The sequence below is a fragment of the Zootoca vivipara genome, chromosome Z1 (genome assembly GCF_965207765.1).
Source record: "Zootoca vivipara chromosome Z1, rZooViv2.hap1.1, whole genome shotgun sequence".
Taxonomy (NCBI): domain Eukaryota; kingdom Metazoa; phylum Chordata; class Lepidosauria; order Squamata; family Lacertidae; genus Zootoca; species Zootoca vivipara.
The window spans coordinates 57,968,137-57,991,613 of NC_142583.1; the positions used below are offsets into that span (position 1 = coordinate 57,968,137).

At 40.8% G+C, this 23,477-nt stretch overlaps 1 protein-coding gene across 1 annotated transcript in view; it reads right to left on the reverse strand.

The window, feature by feature from the left end:
* GRID2 (glutamate ionotropic receptor delta type subunit 2) overlaps window positions 1–23,477 on the reverse strand; it is a 368,933-nt gene that overhangs the window by 336,604 nt on the left and 8,852 nt on the right. Inside the window, exon 2 of the mRNA XM_088660515.1 lies at window positions 13,684–13,889. Coding sequence (XP_088516641.1) covers window positions 13,684–13,889 — 206 coding nt within the window. The remainder of the gene's footprint in view (window positions 1–13,683; window positions 13,890–23,477) is intronic.

Below are 23,477 nucleotides of genomic sequence, written 5' to 3' on the forward strand. Positions count from 1 at the left end.
TGTTTGCTGCTGGTGTTATTCAAATTCTATCCCACTTGTCAGCCTGAGCCTGTTCTTCTGTTATTAACTTGTCTAATAATGATTGTCCTGTATTATTTCTGCTGCACTTAAAAGACATTGTCTACAGAAGCTACAATAGCTGAGGTCTTTGCACCAAAGTAAGCTTTTCTGAAATTAAAAGAATTAAGCTAGTCATGGGCAGCAGAATAATATGCATGTATACTCATAAACCCTGATGTTGGAAAAGATTGAGGGCATAAGGAGAACGGGACGACAGAGGACGAGATGGTTGGACAGTGTTCTCGAAGCCACCAACATGAGTCTGACCAAACTGCGGGAGGCAGTGGAAGACAGGAGTGCCTGGCATGCTCTGGTCCATGGGGTCACGAAGAGTCGCATACGACTGAACGACTAAACAACAACATACTCATAAGAAACCTCACTGTGCTCAGTGGGTCTTACTCTCTACTGTGGCTACATGAGTGGTTTAAAAGTTATGATATTACGATGATGGAATTTCCCTGTTCATACTGGAACTTGCTACCCATTCCACTAACAAAATATTAACCCACCCACACTACCAGTTCACCGCGTTGGCATTGCTTATATAACGGAAGGCAAAGAGTGGTAGAGTATTTAGAAGACTTAAACCAGAATTCAGAATGGTCCTGACAAACTATTTCTTATTTTTGGCCTAAACCAGTAAATAACTTGGTGTGTGTGTATGCTTAAATCACTCTGGTAACACAAAGACTCCTTTAAGTTCTCAGCTCTCTATTGGTTTGCCTTTGACCATGAGGAATGCAATTACTTTTGCCCGATGATCTCCACCTGAAAATGGATAGCTGTGAGGTGTCCATGCTGAGTTTTGGATATTTTAGCAGTCCTTGATATGCTTCATCAGTGAGGTGCTGTTTGCTCCTCTGTGGGATGCAGCAGAGTTGAGCAGGATGTTTTACAGTGACTCCATTCATGTTTTTCAGGTGTGACCAGAGGTTGTGCTGGGTAATTGGTTTTACACCCCAGGTGCTCTCCAGATTTCATTCTTCTCTCTTTCTGGTCAACACTGATGTGAAATGGATTTGGAATGAAGGGGTCATAGTATTGAAGCCTCCCCTGTAGAACTGCTTGTAATCCTTAGCTCTGTTTATCCTCTGAAAGCCAGTTCATACTATCAACAGGATCAAATGCTAAAGTTTTCCTTGGCCTGTACCATTTCAGGTTACAAGCAGGAGGTCAATTACTCCTACCACAAAGGGAGAAAAACACCAAACAACTCCCCATGAACATAAAGAAGTATGCCAGGGAATAGAGTGATGCTTGGTTTTCTCCCAAGTGCACAATTTTAATATGTGTGAAGAGTTGGTTTTTCTCTCCCCCATCCCCACCTTACAGCAGCTTGCCATCTGTTACAGACCATGCTAAGCTTTAGCACTTAATTCTACTGCATGTATTAACTGGCTCATGTTTGCTATGGTCTCTGGAGATGCCAGCAAAGTTTTTACAAGCCAGGCTTGGGAAAGAACCGCAGGGGCTACAGTATTGTTAAAGCCCACTTCAACAGACAGGAAAGCATAACACCTAAATTCTGTGGGATGGAACACTGGGGCAGACAAGTCACAACAGTTCCTAGAGTGTCCACTAACAGGAACTCACCTGGAGGGACACCTGACTACAGGTCAGTTCCTGTTCCCTCAGACATGCAAATGAGTTGGATTAGACAAAAGCCCTAGCCTGCAATCACTCTCTCTCTTAGCTACTTCCTCCCTCGATGAGGACACATCTTCAGAGAATCTCTAGTTAGCATGGTTCTCACTCTAGGCCTGCAGCCAAGAGTGAGACCAAATGGAGTCTTACTTTACTAAGTAGTCTCTAGATGTATATATACTTGTAACTTTTCTAAGCAAGCCTGCCTTTCTGAGATTATGCTGTAACTCAGGATGAATCTGTAAGTAAACTCTATCTTATTTTATAAACACTGTGTTGTGTATTTCTTTTAAGAGGGACAAAGGGGACCTTTGCCAGGAAGTGTAATATTGAACTATAAAGTGTAATATTGTTATAGAGATTCTAGCGAATCTAACGCACATGCTTTGCTGCGCACAAAAGGGGAATGTCACTCTGCTGATATTGGAAGCTTGCTAACACAAGCTTGGATAGGATCTATCTAATAATATATCCTAATCCACATCCCTTACATTCCCATAAATTCTTCTTCAGGTGGAATGAAAATCCAAGCCAGAGAAGAACTGCCAGCTTCAGCCCTCCTGTCCAACCACAGAAGCAACTAATGCCGGGCTGGTTTGGCACCCAGATATCACCCAAGCTGACAGAATGGACAAGCTGAGGGATCCTCAGCTTCCCAACCTTCTTCACTCTTTGGTCCTGCAGCTGCTTACAATATTTCATGGTTTTAAAATACCATTCAACTCTTTTTGGACAACATTGTGTGCTTTAACCAGTTGTGTTTCTGTATTCAATAACCCATTGCACCTAAGACACGCCCACCTTCCACTACTTCAAATGTCAGCCCTATAGTGTTTATTTAAGGGAGAAATGTATCTTGTTGTGAAAGCTGGATGGACTCTTGGGATACATTATCTTTCTTTGTTCATACATATCTGGGCATTTCAAACATGAACTTTGTACTAAGGAGATCACACATGAAAGGCTTTCATTCCTTTGAGCATCTCCAAAATGCCAACTATATTATTTTTGAAAGTCTGGGCTTAAATTGGAGCTTGTTGCTTTCATCAACGTATTGATTGTAACTGGACAAAACTTGAATTTGGGTTGCTTCCTTGTTTTTGTTTCTTTTTTAAAAAATTGTTTGCCTCTAGCATTGAACATTTTTAAATTTCAGTTTGAGGTTTCACTGTCCTGTCATAATGCTTTAACTTCTTGACAATTTTGTTTAGATAAACTCACGTGGAATAGTGTCAAGAGAGTGTGACACCACTAACATGAATTAAAAGTAGGTATTTTTTTTGGGGGGGGGTTGTTAGATGTGAACAAATTTTCAGGTGAAACAGGATGCCTTGGAGGGATTTCTGGCTTTTCAGAGGTAAAGCAGGACTTTTTCATAGGAGTAAGTTGAAGCTGGTTGGAAAAGACCCTGATGTTTGGAAAAGACCCTGATGTTGGGAAAGATTGAGGGCACTAGGAGAAGGGGACGACAGAGGACAAGATGGTTGGACAGTGTTCTCGAAGCTACGAACATGAGTTTGACCAAACTGCGGGAGGCAGTGCAAGACAGGAGTGCCTGGCGTGCTCTGGTCCATGGGGTCACGAAGAGTCGGACACGACTAAACGACTAAACAACAACAACAACAAGTTGAAGCTGGGGTCCTGAAGCACTTTGTGGTGCCATAGTGATCCACACACTTTAAAAAAAATGCTGCAGATAAGTGACTGCTGAAAGCAAAAGTAACACTAGCATGGCAAAAAAGAGCAGAGGGAGAGCTTTTTTGTGATTGAAACATATAATCAACTGGAATGATTTTACTCAAAAAGCAAATCCATTTTAGTTCATCCAACAAAATCAACTTTAAAGAGTACCTGAAACAAAAGTTCTTAGACCTATTTCCCAACGATTTGACAGGTTTCTTACCCAGACCAATTTTTAGACCTATTGGCCACAAAACACAAGGGGATACTTAAGTGATTCATTTTTTAAAAAAAACACCCTGTAATGGCTGTCCTTGTAGGAAAACCTATCCTTCTGAAATTTGACAGGATTCATGCCCTCAGAGAGAGCCTTACCTGCAGATTTTATCTAAATCTGCCTATACAGTGGTACCTCTACTTACAAATAACTCTACTTACAAATTTTTCTACTTACAAATGGAGCTCCGTCCGCCATCTTGGATGTGGTTTAGATAGGATTTTTTCTACTTACAAATTTTTAGATAGGGTTGCTTCGACTTACATTTTTTTTCTCCCAATGCATTCCTATGGGATTCGACTTACAATTTTTTTCGACTTACAAATGTGTGTTCGGAAAGCATTAAATTCGTAAGTAGAGGTACCACTGTATGTGTGTGTGTGTGTGTGTGTGTGTGTGTGTGTGTGTGTATATATATATATATATATATATATATATATATATATATATATACCGTGTTTCTCATATTATAAGACACGTCTTATATTTATTTTTTCCTCAAAAAACACACTATGGCTTATTTTCAAGGGATGTCTTATTTGTTTCCTCCTCCTGCTGCCACAGCCAGCATTGCTGCTGCACCTATCACTATGTCTTATTTTCGGGGTATGGCTTATATTCCTTGAATACTTAAAAATCCTGCTATGGCTTATTTTATGGGTATGTCTTAAAATATGAGAAACAGGGTATATATATATATATATATACACACACACCCTGTTTCTCATATTTTAAGACATACCCATGAAATTATCTTTCAAAGGGATAGTATTCTTACAAATTTCATCCACTTCTGTTAAAAGCAGGGGAGTTAAGGCCATTTAAAAAATTTCCCAAGCATTAATTGGTGGAAATGAAGTGGGCTTCAATGGGTACCAAGTGAAATCAGGCAGTGTGCGCAGCACCTCAGACCAAGGTGGGCTTTTTTTCCGAAGCAATGAATTTGGGTGTGAACCAAATATTGTGGTTAGTGCATGACCTAATATATACAGAGTTGGAAGTCACTAGGTTTAACAACCTCCCCTAAATACTGCTGCTTGCATTTGGTATTTCAAAAGCAAATTAAGCCACAGGTGACCCCACCAGTGCATTTAAAATGCTTCATTTGCATGCAACTTTCAAAAGAACCCAGATCTTTTAGATAGCATGAACCTCTCACACAGTGAGCAGTAGTGGCTAATTTCTAAACTAGAAGCTAAACTAGGATATATGTGAATTCTATCTATCTATCCATCTACCTACCTACCTACTATCTATCTATCTATCTATCTATCTATCTATCTATCTATCTATATCTATCTATCTTCTATTAAAAAAAACCCTAAATGTATCTACAAGGAATAGGGCTGTTATCTGAATCAAAAATCAGTGTGGTGACTGGATTTAAACATCCCACACATAAAAATTTTCATCATCCAAATCAGGGGTAGCAAACATGGTGCCCTCCACCAGACCCAGCCAGCATGGCCAATGGTCAGACATGATGGGAGTTGGAGTCCAGCAAAACCTGGAATGCCACTTGTTCACAATCCCCGCTCTAAACTGTCCCACAATCTGATATTGGCTCTTTGAGAGCAAATTCATGCATCATATATTGGTGCATGTATTTTCTGGTTTGTTAAACAACATGAAATTGCAGATATGAATTAAGACTGGGGAAATGGTTTGGAAAAGGGCTGTCACTGCACTGATCAAAGGAGTGCATGCAGACCTGCCCTGGCAGTTGTATTTTGCATAATAATAAATATGTAACTGATGGAATGGTTAGTTCCTATGAAGACATGGAAAAAGAACCTGTGTGGGCAAAATTGGAAGATGGTCTAAAGCTACCGCCTATGGGTTATCTGGAGTGGGGAGGGTGGCACCCTAATGGGGTCTTTCCCCCAGTCACACATGAATAAATGAAGAAGCACCTCTCCCATATCAGTGTTCTCAAGTTTTAAGATAAGAAAGAGCACTTCTCATTCACCTGTTAGGGGAGGCTCTGTGGAGGCACCCTCTCTGTAGAATGTCATTATGTCAGGTATTGACATTGTTGTTATTTTGGCACCATATGACAGCCCACATATTTACCCAGGCTTTTGAGCTTTTTAATGAGTGGCTGTTTTAGCCTTCTGTGTTTAGCAGGCTTAATTTGTCTTTGTTTCCACATGTTTTTGAGAACTGGTTTTTCTTTTATTGATAACTTGCAAAAGACAATTTTATATTGCACTCTGTTGTATGCATGCATGCATCTAGTAACAGCACTGATGAAGGGTGGGCTATACATCATTTAAACAAATAAATATAAACACGCCAACCTTCTAAGGAGATAGGGGGAAAGCTCTGAGTTTCAATTAATTGTTCTCAGTTCTCAGATTAGTGGTGGGTGGGGAGCTAAATTCTTGCCATTTCCCCCGCAGACGAATCATTAGTTCCCACATTAACCCAGGACATCTTTAGGAAACATTACGGTGTTGATGTTATGGACAAAGGAAGAAATAACGGAGAACCAAAGAACAAAAGAGGATCTAGAACTCAATTAATATGTTACCAAGGCATGTTATCACTGCTGTTTCCCACATTGCGCCAATAAAGCAGAGATAAAAGAACCACGTGGGTAGGACAAACAAGGTAGGTCCTTCCCAAGCGAATGCTTTTAAGCCTTCAAGTAATATTGACATCATCTATGGACAAAGCTTTTTCCATTCCACTGCAGCAATGAAATGCATGGATTGGCCCTAGGACAGAATCATCTCAGAAGTAGAATATTGCACAGAAGAACATGTCTAGCCAGATGTTTATCCAGTGATGGATTGCAAGCAAACATCTTGTCTCTGTACTTAATTGTTTTGTTTAGCTTTAGGACAGGAGCTGTAGTTCTTGTAGGCCTAATGAAAAGAAGCTCCAAAAAGAGGGGGTGGGGAAGCTGGACGGAATGTGGGCTTCTGTTAGTTGGCAACACGTGTTGCTGAACATGTCCAGCAATTTAATTTTACAAATGGATTGAATAAATTCATGGAGAATACGGTGATCAACACTAATAGTCACAATAGTTATATATTTTACCTCCAGTATTGGAGGCAGAATGCCTCTGAATAGCAATAGCTGAGAAACAATCAAGAGAGATGGTTCTACTCATGCTTGGATTGCCATATTTCAAAAAAGGAAGACCCAAAAATTTGGGGGGACAAAAATATTTGGGAACAAACCCAAATAGTGATTTTAAGCTTTTGGAACTTCTCCCCGATGCCATTTTGCCATTTAACATCCCCAAACCAGAACATGTCAGACAATATGGAGGTTCATCTGCTCAAGGGAGTGATGTTCATCCTGTGCTGGATGAAGTTGCACTCTCTCCAAAACTGGGGTGGCTCCAGATGCTGTTGAATTACACATCCCATAATCCTTGATCACTGTCCATGCTGCCTGAGGCTAAGGGAAGTTGGAGTAGCAAGTTCACAGCCTGGCATGTCATTTGTGTTGCAATGTCTTCTGTGGCACAAAGTGCCATTTACAATTAGGCTGGTGTGAAAGCTGAAATTTTACCAGGACAGAGTTAGCCTGTCCTAAATTAGCCATGCTCTGATAATTTCCAAGTTAGGCTACTATAATGTATGTAACTTGGAGATGCCTTTGAAGATGGTTTGAAAATTGAAGTAAGTGCAGAATGCAACTGTTAGATTATTAACTGGGATTGGATGTTTTGATCATATTACATTTGTGGCTCTGAATCGACTTCTGGGCTCAATTGAAAGTACTGTTTTTATTTTATTTTTAAAGCCCTTTGTGGCTTGGGACCAAGGTACTTCAAGAACCACATGCCTTCATGTGGACTAACCTGTAAATTAAGATCCTCAGTGAAGGGCCTATTTCAGAAAATGCTTCACTGCTTGCTGTAACAATACACCTTGGTAGGTGGACTCAAATCTGAAGTTTATTTCTGCTTTATCTGCAGATCAGTGTTTTAGGCCCATGGGGATTATTTAATGAACGCCCAGCACACCATTTGGGAATTGTCCTTGGTTTTTTCTTGCAGGCTCATAGAGGTGAGAAATCACTGCTGCTGTGCCCTTAACAACCAATTTATCAGCAATGAATTTAGTCTGGACTATACAAGGAGCAGCAGAAGAAATACAGATCAGAATACAAATCCACGATCAGGATAATTTTTTCCGACAGATAGGAAAGTGTTTGACAGAGGATTTTTCCTGCTTCCTTAAAGCAAGGAGTGCCAACCTGTTCAGTGTGGTGGTTAAAGGAGGAATTTGAGAGATATTGCAAAGTGATCCTTTTAAGCCTTAAGCTCAATTGCAGATATCGTGAAGACAGTAGAGTCCTCCTCACAGAGCCGCAAAACCCAGCCAATAAAAAAACATTCATTTATTACTAGCAAGGATATTATATAATAGAGCATATTGCACTGGGTTGCTTATACTGGAATAAGTTACTGGTGCTGCCAATAGACTCTGAAAAGCAGTGTTAGAAACTGAGATATGAAAGCTAGGTGCTACATAGCACCTTAAACCAACAGAATGCCTAGGCATGCTTTTTTATAACAAGAATACAAAGCTGAAAATGAATGAACTTTAGCTAAAATATTATGTTCATCTTTCACATGGTCTAGTCCTTCTCCTGCCCACCCTCATAATATTCTTAAGAGAGTCTCTTCTCCAGTCTTCAGAGTAGCTGGCAGTGGGGAGGCAGAAAAAGGTCCTCCTTCCCTTCCATTCTGCGGTTTTAATCTGAAATCATAGGCGCAGTACTGAGCCCAGAGCTCAGAAACTGCACGCACTAATGAAATTCCCTGACACAAAATGTGCCTAGAACAATGGGAGTTTCGAACACTGCTGAAAAGGGTAGCACTCTTTGTCAAGGAAGTACAGCAGAACATGTATATAGGTTGTGTAAGTGTTATTAATGAGAAAACTCAACCCTTCCCCGAGGAACATGTCAAAAGGTTTAAGGAAGGAAAGAGCAGTAAAAACGAAGTGGAATGGTGAGCAGGAAACATCTGTTTTCAGCCTTCTTAAAACCAGTATGGCTGCAATCACACTAATTCAGTGAGTGTTTAGGGTTGTTTAATTTTCTTTTCAGAACACAGCACAATCAATGTGAAAAATATATGAATTCAAGTAGGCCTATGGAAGTTGGCAAGGTGAGCACATGTACACACACACAAGAGAGAGAGAGAGAGAGAGAGAGAGAGAGAGAGAGAGAGAGAGAGAGAGAGAGAGAGAGAGAATCCTGTTCTTCCCTGTCTTCTACCTCTTCCGCATACGCGCACGCAAGCATGCACGCATGCACACACACACAAATATATATATGTTTCTCTCTCATTTCTATTTCATAAAGATTAAGCCCTACAGGACCTAATGAGAATTGCTTTAGACTCAGAGTAAGCTATCCAGTGCAAGCCTAAGCATATGTGCTTAGAATTATATATCTACTTAGAAGCAGATATGCTTCTAAAGTAGATGATAGCCATGAGTAGTGATGGCCACCAATTTGGATGGCTTTAAAAGAGGATTTGATAAATTAATAACATATAAGGCTATCAGTGGCTACTAGTTCTGATGGCAATGCACTAGCTCCACTGTCAGAAGCAGTGTGCCCTTTGAATGCCAGTGACAATTTTGACTTGTAACTGAGATCAATGGCTACCTACCATCTTCATGTACTTAAAATGCAACACATGAGATCATCAAAGGAAGTTATTGCTGGCAAGCAGTCTGTTGGAGATGCATGGTGTTCAGAATGGCACAGTAATTGGACTGCACAATATGTTTTTAAGCAAACTTTGTTGGGTTTTTTTCCAGTCATTTGTGGTGTGGGCTATACCAGAAGGATGAGACAAGAAGCCAAGCAATGTTCCACATTGCTCTGCATTACATCTTGCTTCCATTCGGCTCTCTTACATCCTTCTCCCTGTTTTTTTGGCCTATGCTCTGAGATCCCTGGTTACTGATTTTCCAAGCCTTTGCTGGACTTATTGCTGGACCCTATTCTGTCCATCTGTTGGATCTGGCAGACGGTAACCTTTAGAATCAAAACAATTAAAACCTGACTGCACAATCCCTGTGTGATAAGCAGGGAATTGAGCCAAGCACTTCCAGAGGTGTCATCAACACCACTCTGGGTGCATTGCAATAGAAATGGTTATTTAAAAAAAGAGCTCAATTGTTAAGGAGTTGCCTTTTTGTTTTAATCTGTATTATAAGAGAAGCAGGAATTATAGTGTGTTTGGTCTTCCTTCCAATGCAATAGCTGCAAAATATTGTTATAAGTTTGTGGGGTATTTATAATAACAATCATTTTATTATTTGTACCCCATGCATTTGACTGGGTTGTCCCTACTACTCTGGGAGGCTTCCAAAATATGTAAAAACTCCCCTTCTAATTCCTGGGTGCCAGACACTGGGTTGAGCATAGTAAAATACAGGCCAAACCAGTCTTTCCATGTCCAGGCCAGCCTGAATGGCTGAGTCACTAAGCAAGCCAAGTCATGACCCATCAAAGAAGCCATCAACAAGGTGGAGGTCTGCCTTGGCCACCTACCAGTCTTCCTCTGAGCACTGGAGCATATTTTAAAAGGGATTACCTGGCCCAGTGGATGTTAGCATTTGTGGTGGTGGGCCCTGTCAGGTTCCAGATAATTGCCAGACTCTACCTTGTGCTGACACCAGGCAGTTTACTGATGCACACTGCTTTGCAAGCTATGACAAGAAAGCTGACTTCACAGTAAATGAATGTAGCATTCGGTGCAGAAAAGAGCCTTTAGCAATGTGTGGTAAGTGGAGTAACTCAGTGATTCTTAATGTGGTGATAGAGATGTATATTTGGTGCAAGCCACAATTGCGGGATTCCAAAATGACCCAATGCAAACTGTTCGTCCCGCCCCTTGCTTATGATCAAAACAAAAAACTGTACAGTGCATTTGTGAGAATGCTGGTGTCTATTGCATTACCCTTTGTCTAGGCAATCTCATTTGTTCTTAAGTACCAAAGTAGAGAAATTGAAGTGATATATAACTGGGATTGGCATTGCCACTATTAACAATGCAAAGTTTTCTCACTTTGCTTCATTCACCTTTTGAACTTGCAAAATATTGAAATGTTTAATGTCTCTCTGTGATCCCGCAGTCTGTAGATTAAAGAATTTAAACAAAGTCTATTGGAAGCTTCAAAAATGAATAACTGCTTAATAAATATACTTGTAAAATATTCAGGTGGAATGATCCTTTTTTTTTTTAAAGCAACCAGTCAGGTGAAAGCAGAAAAGGGGTAAATGAGTTTTCCTTAATCCATTCCAAATTATGGATTTTTCCGTGTATATTTGCATTTTGTTTGTGGAGTAGTGTGTACGTGCATATATTAGGGACAATTCAGAATGCTTTGCAGGGTTATAGTATTTACATTTTCCATTGCGTTTGGCATATTTCATGTAGTTAGAATAACAAACTATCTGCATAGAATACTAATGACACATAATAAAATGTAATGCACACCATTTATAATGTTCTACTTCTAAAACAAAAAAAGAAGTTGAATCACATATATTTATATACTAGCACATCAGTATATTATTACACAACAGCCCAATCTCCATAGTACTGCAAGATCTGGGGATCCTGGCACTTCCTCCAGGTTTGCGTTTCCTTTGGAAATGAAGCACGGCAGTGACTGTGGTGTGTTTATGACATATCTTTTATGACATATCATTTATGACACATATGTACACATACATAAAACCTGAACGTATGGTGGAGGGGCTCCTAGGATGACACTCCAAGCAGGTCCTGTTTCTCCCATGGCTGCTACATTGGATTCAAATTGCTGGCCCCTATTCTGCTCTGTCCCCCTTTCAGAAGCTTGCACACTGCTTCCTAAGATGCAACTATTATTCCTTCAATTTGGGGGGGCAAAGTTGTTGCAAAAAAAAATTGTCAAAAATGCAACTTTTGAGATTTTTCTATGGAAAATTGGCACTGCGGACAAGGACTGCCATACACCTGGATTTTCCCGGACCTTTTTTGTTTTTTGCCAATTTCTGCCCAGACACTGCTGCCGACTGCAGGTGCCAGATATGTCCAGTAAATCCCAGTAGTATGACAACCCTAGTTCAGGGCTGTTGTGACACTGCAGTTGTCCAATCCTGTGTCCCCTGCTTATTTGTATGTTCAAAAATTCTAAACTCACAGTGGCAAACTGGGCCATAGCACATAATTCAAACATCCTCATCATTTGGTGAACATCATGCTGGTATGTATAATGCCTCAATGATTCATTAATGCTATTTTGGCCCTCAGTAGATAGGTAGCTTTCAGTATAGGACCACACTCATCAAGAACCATGGAAGGAGTTAGGTGCAGCAGTCGTAATACTTTGTTCCTAATTAAAAAGGCTAGGGTTAGTGTTTCTCCCCCCTCCCTATTCATTAAACAATGTTGACTGTGGACACATACTCTCAAGGGGCCACTTTTTAAAATATCACCTTACCAGGATATTTAAAAAAGAAACATGCCAATTAATTAAAAATAGTGAAATAAACGTAAAGGAATAAATCAGACAGGCAGGTAATTAGCCAAACAATAACCATAAATGCTAATGAGTTTTGAAGCAAATTATTTTACAGTTTCTGAATATTTTACTCCCAAGAGTAAAGGGAAATTCTCCTGTGGATGACAACATACACAAACTCCATAAAAATAATGTGTTATGTTAGAACTGTTGCTTTTTAAAAATCTATGCTTACTGTGAATAAGATAATAAATGGGGGAAATGAGGAAAAGTTGCCAGGGACTGAAGAACTGAAGGTGGCACACTCTGGTCTCTTGCCACAGGAGAACATTGGCCCTGAAATGTTGGGTGGCCATCTGTCAGGTATGCTTGAGTCCCATCCAACTCTATAATTCTTGTTAGGTTTTTAGGTTTTTCCTTTAAGACTGATGTGGTCAATGGTGCTACACAGAGATGTGTGTTTGTAACCTTGATCTGAATATTAACACACCTGTGAGTTTTTGCTAATTTAAATAATTGAAGGTAGAGTTTGCTTACTGTAATGTGATTGGGTAATTGACTATTTTGAATTCTGTATTTAAGCTACCCAAATGGTTCATGGGTGTGGTGGTGATGTATTGAGAAATGAGAGGAATGGAGTAGAGGAGTGTGGTGTATATAATTATAAATAAAAGCAAGCAAAGATACTGAAGACGACTTTGTTATTTCGTTGACCCTGCCGCTGTTGCCACTCAGTTGGTGCGTATTTTGCCCAACAATTCTATGGTTCTGTGCTTCTATCAAGAAAGAACACTCTAACACTACTTGCAGACCATAGGGGAAAAAAGAGCTACTAACTGCTACCCATCCAAGAACATCAGCAAGAAACATAGTCAGATCACTGGTCCATCAAGTCCAGTATTGTCCACATTGACTTGCAACAGCTCTCCAGGGTTTCAGACAAGAAATATCCCCAGCCGTATATGGAGATGCTGGGACTTTGTGATGTAAAACAGTTGTACTGCCACTGTAGCTCAGAGGTAGATCACCTGGCCCCCAACTTGATATAAATACACACTTATACCCAGTGCTTTTTCAGGGGGTACTCAAGGGGGTACTCAAGTACCAACATCTTTTTTGTTGTTGTTACAAACAACTGGCACCTATTTTTTTCTGGGGGGGGGGGAGCACTGCTTATAACTCACAACTTAGTTCTACCCTTAAAGATCAAATATCTCTCTCCCTCCCTCCCTATCTTCCTCTCATCTACCCCATCCCTTGCTCCACACTGTGTGTCTTGTAAGGCTGACGGTAGTATTTTTTATTTCAGCTAAGTGCCACTCACTTTGGGGGAAATTGTCCAAAAATGGAGGGCTAAAAGATCTAAATAAAAATATAGGGGTGAGAATAAAGTGTAAAGTGTAAAGAGATTTCTTGAAACAAAAACAAAGAACAGAAGCCATTGATCAAAACAAAACAAAATTCCAGAAATAAACCTGAGTTTAAAGGTGAAGACAGAAGTCAACTGGCATTTACACTTACCTCTGCAATGAAAGACTTGGCTGTGGATGGGTTCATTACCAGAATGGCTCGTCTCAGTGTATCCCGGTAGCGGTTCAGCTCTTCAATCCGCAAGGTGGCAAAGAGCCCTGTGATCATTTTATTGATGTTGTTCTCTACTTTCTGCAGTGCTACATCCATTCCCTGCTGAGATACTTTGTCCAAGAACTCTTGTATTCCTCGGATATCTGGGAACATCAAAAGCCCATCAAAAGGCTAATTAGCATATAGAAAGACGACAAAACCGATTTTGGCTTATCTGGGAAAAAAGGTATTCTGCCTCATGTCAAGCAACCATCCCCTGAAGGCCACATTAACTTAATATTCATTGGAACTGTTCCTTAGCTATGCTTGTGACATGTCCTAAAGTGCTAATTTGTGTGAAGGAATTTTTAGGCACTGGTTCATTGTGAAAAGAACCATTTTTAAAGGGTATTTAATTATCCCTGGTTGTCATCCTCTTTTGCCCATCGTATTGTTCCAGATTCTAACTATGGAGCTCTGAAAACTATTTCTCATTAAGTGACTCCTGCAGAGAAGAGGGCAATAAGTTTTTTTAAAACAAACAAACAAACAAACCCAATAACAACAACCTTCAAGTGGTTTCATTTCATTCGGATTGAGCCTAGAAATCTCATTATAACTAAAACACATCTGCCATTAAAATAAAAAAGAGTATACTTTATTCAGCCCCTTCATGGATCAATGCCTTGTCGTGGCGAAGGGGCTTGAATAACTCAGAGAAGCTATGAGCTATGCCATGCAGGGCCACCCAAGATGGACAGGTCATAGTGGAGAGTTTTGACCAAACGTGATCCACCTGGAGAAGGAACTGGCAAGCCACTCCAGTATCCCTGCCAAGAAAACTCCATGGACAAAGACAACTGGCAAATAAAAGTTATGACGCTGGAAGATGAGCCCCTCAGGTCGGAAGGCGTCCAACATGCTACTGAGGAAGAGCGGAGGACAAGTACAAGTAGATTCAGAGCTGATGAAGCGGCTGGGCCAAAGCCGAAAGGTCGCTCAGTTGCGGATATGCCTGGAAGCGAAAGGAAAGTCCGATGCTGTAAAGAAAAATATTGCATAGGAACCTGGAATGTAAGAACCATGGATAATGGTAAGCTGGATGTGGTCAAAAATGAGATGGCAAGAATAAATATTGACATCCTGGGCATCAGTGAACTAAAATGGAAGGGAATGGGCGAATTCAGTTCGGATGACTATCATATCTACTACTGTGGGCAAGAATCCCGTAGAAGAAACGGAGTGGCCCTCATAGTCAACAAAAGAGTGGCAAAAGCTGTAATGGGATGCAATCTCAAAAATGACAGAATGATCTCGATACGAATCCAAGGCAGACCTTTTAACATCACAGTAATCCAAGAGTCGGACACGACTAAACGACTAAACAACAACAACAATACTTTATTCAGATGAAAATTTAGCAACAATTGCATATATGTTAACTATGAAAGAAGGAGAGAAGGTATGCTATCTAAAGTAAGTCTCAGTCCAAGAGACCTTGCCTCTGGGGGAAAGACTTTCAGAAGTAGGAAAAAGTCTCCAATGTCTGTTGACCCCTCATAAGCCATCAGGCTAAGGAATGTCTTGGAGTAAAAGGGCAGAAACATCCAAGGGTTAAATCAAAATAGGTAATTGTGCACGCTCCCCATACCCTCCCCAAATCTATGCAATCCAGAGCTCCAGGAAGGAGGTGAATTGACATTAGGTTACAGAGAAACCTCATAATTATGGTTAGTATCTTGCACTGCATACTTTGGCCACATCATGAGAAGACTGGAAAAGACCCTGATGTTGGGAAAGATTGAGGGCACAAGGAGAAGGGGATGACAGAGGACGAGATGGTTGGACAGTGTTCTCGAAGCTACCAACATGAGTCTGACCTAACTGCGGGAGGCAGTGGAAGACAGGAGTGCTTGGCGTGCTCTGGTCCATGGGGTCACAAAGAGTCGGACACAACTAAACAACTAAACAACAACAACATCTTGTATGGAGTAAACACCCTAGAAGAGGAGTCACCAATCCATGGGCACAACTATATTTTGTTTGTGTGTGCTGTGGTCACCCTCATGGATAAACCACACTGGCAACCCCTTGCCCAGAACACAATCTGAAATTCCTCCAAAGACAAATGGATCTGGATAGGGTTCCTTGAAGATGGAAAGTTTGAAAACAATGGGTGGGATTCACCTAACCAGTCCCATAAGCAGAAACCCTCTCAAGAACTCCTGCTTGCGTATCAGGGTTTCACCTCCCCTTATGCCCCTGCACGCCCTAACATTGGCTCAGTGAACCCACAGAACAGCATGCAGGGGGGTTGTTCCACGTGGCAAGCAGCAATGCTTCCACAGATGAAATGATGGGAAGAGCTTAATACTGAACTCCACTTGCTGGGTTTAGAAATTATGGAATATATACATCTGCAACCTGCATATCTGAGTTAAAATAACATATAAAGAATTAAAGCCTAAGAGAAAGAGTGGACTTCTCTTTGGGAATCAAGGCATGTAATTGCTGTATTTAGCCACAGATACTTCAGGAAGTTTGAAGTAGCACGAAACATTGAAGAATGGTTTAATGCTGCTAAAGTGCATGCTCATTCTAAAAATATACTTCCAAAAGATAGTGATGCTTAATTGCAGCTCCTATTTAATGTCTAAATCAGGGAAATTAAATTCAGTCTAATCAGTGCTGTTAGAGGCCTTTTTGGCACTTCAAGGCCAATTTAAGAAGCAACACAATTATCTGAACTGCTACAAATGTGCCTGATTTTAAGTGCACCATAAAAAATATATGCTCCTGCTTTAACCCTTGAAATATATAGCTGTACATGGCTATTCTTGCACTCCTGAGAAGTTATCAGAAATATCAAAAGAACTTTACAGATAAAAAATACTGTGATTATCTAATACTTCCAGGTGGTATATAATGATCCAGGTAGCTATATCCCAATTGGATTATTTAAATCCCCCCCCCAAAAAAAATCAAGTTCAAGGGCTGTACCTCAGTGTAAATTAAATGTGTTTAAAAGAATTGGTGTAGCACAGTAGCTGAGATGCAGAGTTACAGACAGAGGTGAGTGCAATCTCACCTCTGCCATGAATCCACTTGGTAGCCATAGCCTTAATCTTAGCTTCACATCTGTGATATAGGTATGATATTTATCACCTCCTCTAACACAACAATTTTAAGAATTACAATAAGATAATTTATGTGAAGTGCCCCCAGGGCCCCCTATAATTGGTGCCTATGCTTCTCTCAGATGCTGCTAGGAGAAGGAGAGGATATATATCCTACCTGTCATTATCCTAGTCATGAAGAGTAATCAGGATACCAACAGACACAAAAAGGAGGCACAGTAATCAGCCCAGTTAATGTTGCAAGATGAAGAGCTGCCAGCTCAGAGTCCTTACCCCCCAGGTTAAAGCCCAGTCTAGGAACTTACTGAACTAGAGGTCTCCAAGGTGGGACCCCTGAGGCAACACCTGCCTGAAGTCATATCCTCTCCCAAAATCCACACACCAAGGGAGAACGGACAAAAGAAAAGTCCTTTTAACATTCTCTACTGCTCAGAAATGGGTTATGTCTAGGAAATATAGCTGGACAGACTCCAATTTATGGTTTCAGTTAGATTTGGATATTTGTTGAGACAAGTTCTCTTTTCCTTGGGACCTGTCCAAGGTGCTGAAGCACCTCTCTCTAACCATTCTTGAAGTCCAATGTATGAAAAAGGGTGAACTGCTGCTTTCAATCTAATAGATCAGGTCACCAAAGGAGCCAAATAGGGTCTGATCTGGTCTTATATAACTTTTGGCTCCAGTTTCACTCCTTTGTCTACGTGATTTGTTATTCTGCCTATGCTGAACTGCTTAGAAACTGCTTAGATCTTTGATGAGCCACCAGCTGTTCCATTTGCTTTCTTCCAAAAATTTAGCCCTGGCATAGAATCATAGAGCTGGAATGGACAATGAGAGTCACCTAATCCAACCCCTTGCAGTGCAGAAATATTTCGCCGAATGTGGGGCTCGAAACCATGACCCTGAGACTAACTCTGAGATTAAGAGTTTCATACATGTTTTAAAAAGCTTAACTTGACATGTCAATGAAGCTTACCAAACCGTGACTTGAGTATAAAGTAAATGGGCTTGTAAATCTTGCTTTGTCTTTCAGATGAGCATTACAAGTCCCCTAATTATTCTGTGGCCCAGGGTAATTCCCTAATGTCCACTCAGTCTTGCATTCACCCACTTCACCCAGTCCTCCAAATTCCTTTCCCCTGCCTTTTAAATATTGGTGTAGCCCAGCTGAACAGCACTCAATCCAGGGGAAGAGAGATAGGCCCCAGTGGCCCGTGGGAGTTGTAATTTTTCCAAGGGCTGCTACAATGTCTATCTAGCTTCCAGAGTCAAATGGGCTCATAAAAAGAAACTTGGGCTATTTCTGACTTTTGGGGAAAATCTCTGTGCTTAATTCTGAGGCAACTTATGAAGGTTGCGGGGAGGACTAATCAATCACTGGTAATGATACAAATAATAATTCACCAAGGACACACCTGCTGGAAAATTCTATGACGCAAGCTGCACTTAAATAAATGAGAGCTGTGCAAGAAGAGTTTTTTTAAATGTGCAAGCACTGGAGAATCTTGTGGTGGATTGTGGCCTCGTGTTTGCACTGCAGCAGTGTCGGCAGTCATCAATCACTGTTTTTCCATATGGCTCTTTTTTCTGTTTAAAGTCTAAGCCATCCAAAGGGGAAGCTGGGGCTTCTTCTGATCTATCACCAGTGACAGCAAATGAGCAACCATGAGCCTGCAATGTGTTCATCCAAACTTAAGAAAAATGAGTACAAGATTCCCAAATGGATAAGTCTAAATTCACAATGAACTTGACCAGCTTTGGAGGAAAGGCTGGGGAGGACTGTGCTCCCTGATAAGAATGACAAAACACAGCCACGATCACCTCAGGTTTTTCTAAACTTAATGGGAAACTACAAAACAAAACAAAAACTGTAAGTAACAGAAAATCTATAGTTACTCATTGAGCATGTGGTAATTCAAGTATCCATCATCAAAGTATACATTTTTTAAAAAATGTCCTTATATACGTTTCTGAGCACAGTTTCAAGTGTTGGTGCTGACCTTTAAAGCCCTAAATAGCCTCGGTCCAGTATACCCGAAGGAGCGTCTCCACCCCCATCATTCTGCCTGGACACTCAGGTCCAGTACCAAGGGCTTTCTGGCGGTTCCCTCGTTGCGAGAAGCCAAGTTGCAGGGAACCAGGCAGAGGGCCTTCTCGGTGGTGGCGCCCGCCCTGTGGAACGCCTTCCCATCAGATGTCAAAGAAAAAAACAGCTGCCAGATTTTTAGAAGACATCTGAAGGCAGCCCTGTTTAGGGAGGCTTTTAATGTTTAATAGATTATTTTATTTCATTTTTCTGTTGTAAGCAGCACAGAGTGGCTGGGGAAACCCAGCCAGATGGGCGGGGTATAAATAAATTATTATTATTATTATTATTATTATTATTATTATTATTCCATAAAATGTATTTTTCCTTCTCATACTGCTCCTGAACATAGCTGTCAAGTTTTCCCTTTTCTCAGAAGGAAGCCTATTCAGCATAAGGGAATTTCCCTTTAAAAAAGGGAGAACTTGACAGCTATGCTCCTGAAAATGTCATGTAATTCAGTTAAAGGGAAACACACTTCAAAATTTTCCCTGGGTGATTTACTCAAAAGACTGCTTTGTTTCCACTGCTGATGAGGAAAGCTGTTGCATTAACAAATGATGCTGTCCAAATTCTTATCAACGGTGCTTTATGAACCTACTACAGTCATCCTTCTTTGCACAGCAATAGCTGCTGTAGCAGGGATCCTTCGTTCTGAAAATGAACTGCACATTGAGGAGGCATAGTTCAAATAGATTCAGAGAAATCCTGTAGATAATATGGAGACCTTGCCGTGCATATTTCCATGAGAATGTTTACTTATAAATTTGATCACCAGCTGCAAACCACTGAGGGCCCATTCCCAGCCGCAGCATGCACTGTAGCAATTATGTTTCATAATTTAATTTTTATTGTGAGCTGTATATTTATTTTATTTACTCGTTATATTTATGAGGCACCCAATAAAATAATTTCTCCAGGCACTGTGTATGTTAAAAAACAACCAATGAAATGTAACAATAATTGCTTCCTTAGGCTGCAATGATCCAAAGTGGATCTCACTTTTATGAAAAACTACAAAATGCTAAAATAATGAGCAAAAATGGTAGCCTCTTGCCATAAGGGATGGGGAAAAAAGTCACTTGAAAATGTGTGCACTGAAGGAAACTTCTTTGAAGCTAAACCACAGAGTGGGTCCAAAAAAGAACAAGGGGAGAGCCTGCTATATGAGGCCAATATCCCATCTTGACCAGGATCCTGTTCTCACAGTGGACAACCAGATGGGAAACCCTAGGCAGGATCTCAGTGCAACTGCACTCTCCTCACTTGTGATTTCCAGCAAGTGACATTCAAAGGGCATACTGCCTCTGACAGTGCAGGTAGAACACAGTGGAGGTAGAACAATCTGCCTGAGTCCTGATTAAGTTGAACCTTAGTTCACCCACATGTGGACGACCTAATGTTGTTGCTAGGAGCTGGTGTCTGCCAGACCCAATCACCACACCACTCCACCCCTGCCCCAGTTTGATTGGAAATTTGTCTGGGAACGGAATCAGCCAGTGATTGATGGGGCTGATGGGTGCCTCTGCTTCTTCTGCCAGCATATTATCAGAGAGACAGGCTGGGATGGGAGAGGAAGCAACAGTAGTAGCAACTTGATTACCAGAGCGGAATTTATTTACCTTTCAGGCAACAGCAAGAGACAGAGAAGGAGATTCCCAGGACACATTACCAAAGGAATTATAGCTAAGTAAACAGGGTATGGGTGAAAAAAACTAGATGGTCCATCTAAGAATAACAGCTGATCAAGAGGGCAATGCACTTTGATACTGGGACTCTATATATTGCCAGGATATCTTATGATGAGATGAGTCCCAGACTTCCAGATTGAAGGAACAAGAGGCTCACCAAGTCTCACATAAACTATTGTAGGTAGAATTGGGGCTCTGGAGATATTTTAAAAGCAGCTATCTTTATCTTGCACATACCTAATTCACAATCACATGTAAGGGCAGATTGACTAAATTTCTAGTCATGGGCACATCTCTATGCCAAAATATGGTACATGTTGGATGAATCACAAGAAAGGAAAGCACTGTTGCACTCAGGCCTACTTCAGGACTTTCCATAGAGATCTAATTGGCCACTATGAGAATAGGATGCTACTTAGATGGGCCTGTGGTCTGATCGAGCAGGGCTTTTATTAAGTTCTCAAGGAGCACACACAGCACCGAAAAAAATGCATGCTAATTATTTCCCTTGACTCTGCAGTGGATATATACTACGTACTCTCTGACATCTTCTGTTTTATTCAAACAGCTAGCTTCCTTACTAGTAGAAGACAGATGGACATTTATTTTGTTTCTGTGAGTTGTTTCAAATGGTAAAGGTGCTAAATCAGAGCAGGATACACATCCAAAGGTCTTCAGAACACGCACATAGACATTCACATACTCCTAAGTATTTTGACTGTAGTCATCAAAAAGCAGCATTGGTGGAAGGCCATATGTGATTGAGCTCTTCTGAAATGGTGCTACCATCTTCTACATTATATGCTGGAAAAGCTGGCTTATAATGGGGTTTATTTAGTATGGTGCTTAAATGTTAGTTTATCTTGGAATATTTTATTGGTGGAGCTTTAACACTGTCAATTCAACCCATAAAACCTTCTACTGCTCATGGATTTAACTCTTAGAGATTCAGAGAAATTCTCCCAACTCGTTCATTCATTTTAACAGCGCTGTGTCAACCAGATGTCTTTGGGAATGGCTAAAAGTTTTCATTGTATATATGACATACTCTTTCTCACTCCTTGTTTTGCAGGTTCAGATTCACGTTACATATATATTGAGCAAAGGAAGGTGGTATCAGTGGAATGCCCTCCCTGCTGAAATATGAGAGGCCTCATCTGTATTGCCATTCCACTAGCTCTTGAAGACACATTTGAACTTCCTGATCAGAATGCAGTACAATTTGAGAAACAAAACTCGTTTATTTTGTATGTATTCTGTGTTGTAAACAGACAACCATGGGGTTGTGTTGCCTATCTGACCTCCCAACACTTCAGCTAATTTATAGAACTTTTTATATCAGGTTAGTGTACAGCAGTATAAGCACAACAAAAACAAAACCATTAAAAACACTATAGCTCACCAGGAAGGAGAGAGGTGAGGCAGTGGTAATGCCAACATGGCACAAATGCACTTGCAAGAACACCAGATTGGCTCCACCAGTGCACTTGCACTATGCTCATCACTGCTGCCTTGCCCTTCTCACTTCTAGCAAGCCCCAGTGATTCTGGTGACAGGTCAAGTAAGTGCCACTGCCCTGCCCCACTGACTGGCACTGCTTATAAGCCTCCTATGGGCTTGTGCTATTGCTGAAGATGGAGTAAAATTGAATAAAACTGAATAAAAGCAAGTGGGAATCTGCAACAATTTGCAAAGACTGTGATGAGAACAAGCCTAGGCAATCTTCAAAGTCTCCCAACCCCCTTTTGCCCTCTGGCAAAACTGCAAGGGCATCTTTAGAAGCTTTTGCTTCAATTGTTGATATAGCCATAGTTTGTCTGAACCCTACAAACTTTGGTTACTCTAAACTGTGGTTAGTGAAAACAAGCCGACCTCAAACCATAGCTTGTTTCAAGAAAGCATACTTGAGAGGAATCCAAGACTCAAATGCTTATTTGAACTCATTTTCATCCTAATAAACCACAGTTTATCAATGGGATTCAAGCAGACTCAATGGCAACACCATGTTGAATCCAGACTAGAATGGCAACTGCAAGCTTAAAAAGTAAAGGTAAAGGGACCCCTGAACATTAGGTCCAGTTGTGACCGACTCTGGGGTTGCAGCGCTCATCTGCTCATCTCGCGTTATGGGCCAGCATGACAAAGCTGCTTCTGGCGAACCAGAGCAGCACATGGAAACACAGTTTACCTTCCCGCTGTAGCAGTTTGATGTGCTTTCGAACTGCTAGGTTGGCAGGAGCTGGGACCGAGCAACAGGATGCCCGTCGCAGGGCATTCAGGGGTGATCATAGCATTGCTAGCACTACCAGTTAAGTCAACCCATGTCAGAAAGAAGCCAATCTTGCAGGGGAGTTTGCCAAGGGCTCCTTCAAACCTGAGTCAGGCTGTGATCAGCCACCTCTTTCAACAGAAACAAACACTGTCAAAAGACAATGCAAGACAGTGACAAAGGTCACAACAGCAACAAATAAAATGCAAAATGCATATGCATCTTGCTATTTTTTTTCGGATGGAATAATATGAATTAATGCAAAGAAAATAGTTCAGTGATAAACTGTATTAATTATATGTTTATGGAGGCAGAGTGAAGTAAATGAGTATGTTGGAACTTGGCAAGAAGCCAAATGAGTAATAAACAGCTTTAAGATAGTCTGGAGACAGCCTAGAGAATATTACAGTCATCAAGCAGCCACAAACAGCCCCTGGAAAATTATAAGCATTTGCAAACGATTAAGGGCCATGGGATATCTTTATGGATTTTTATTAAAATTGTGTTTCACCTTTTAAAGATGTCTGTGATACCAAATCTCCTTGTCAATTTCACTACTGACCAGCTCATCC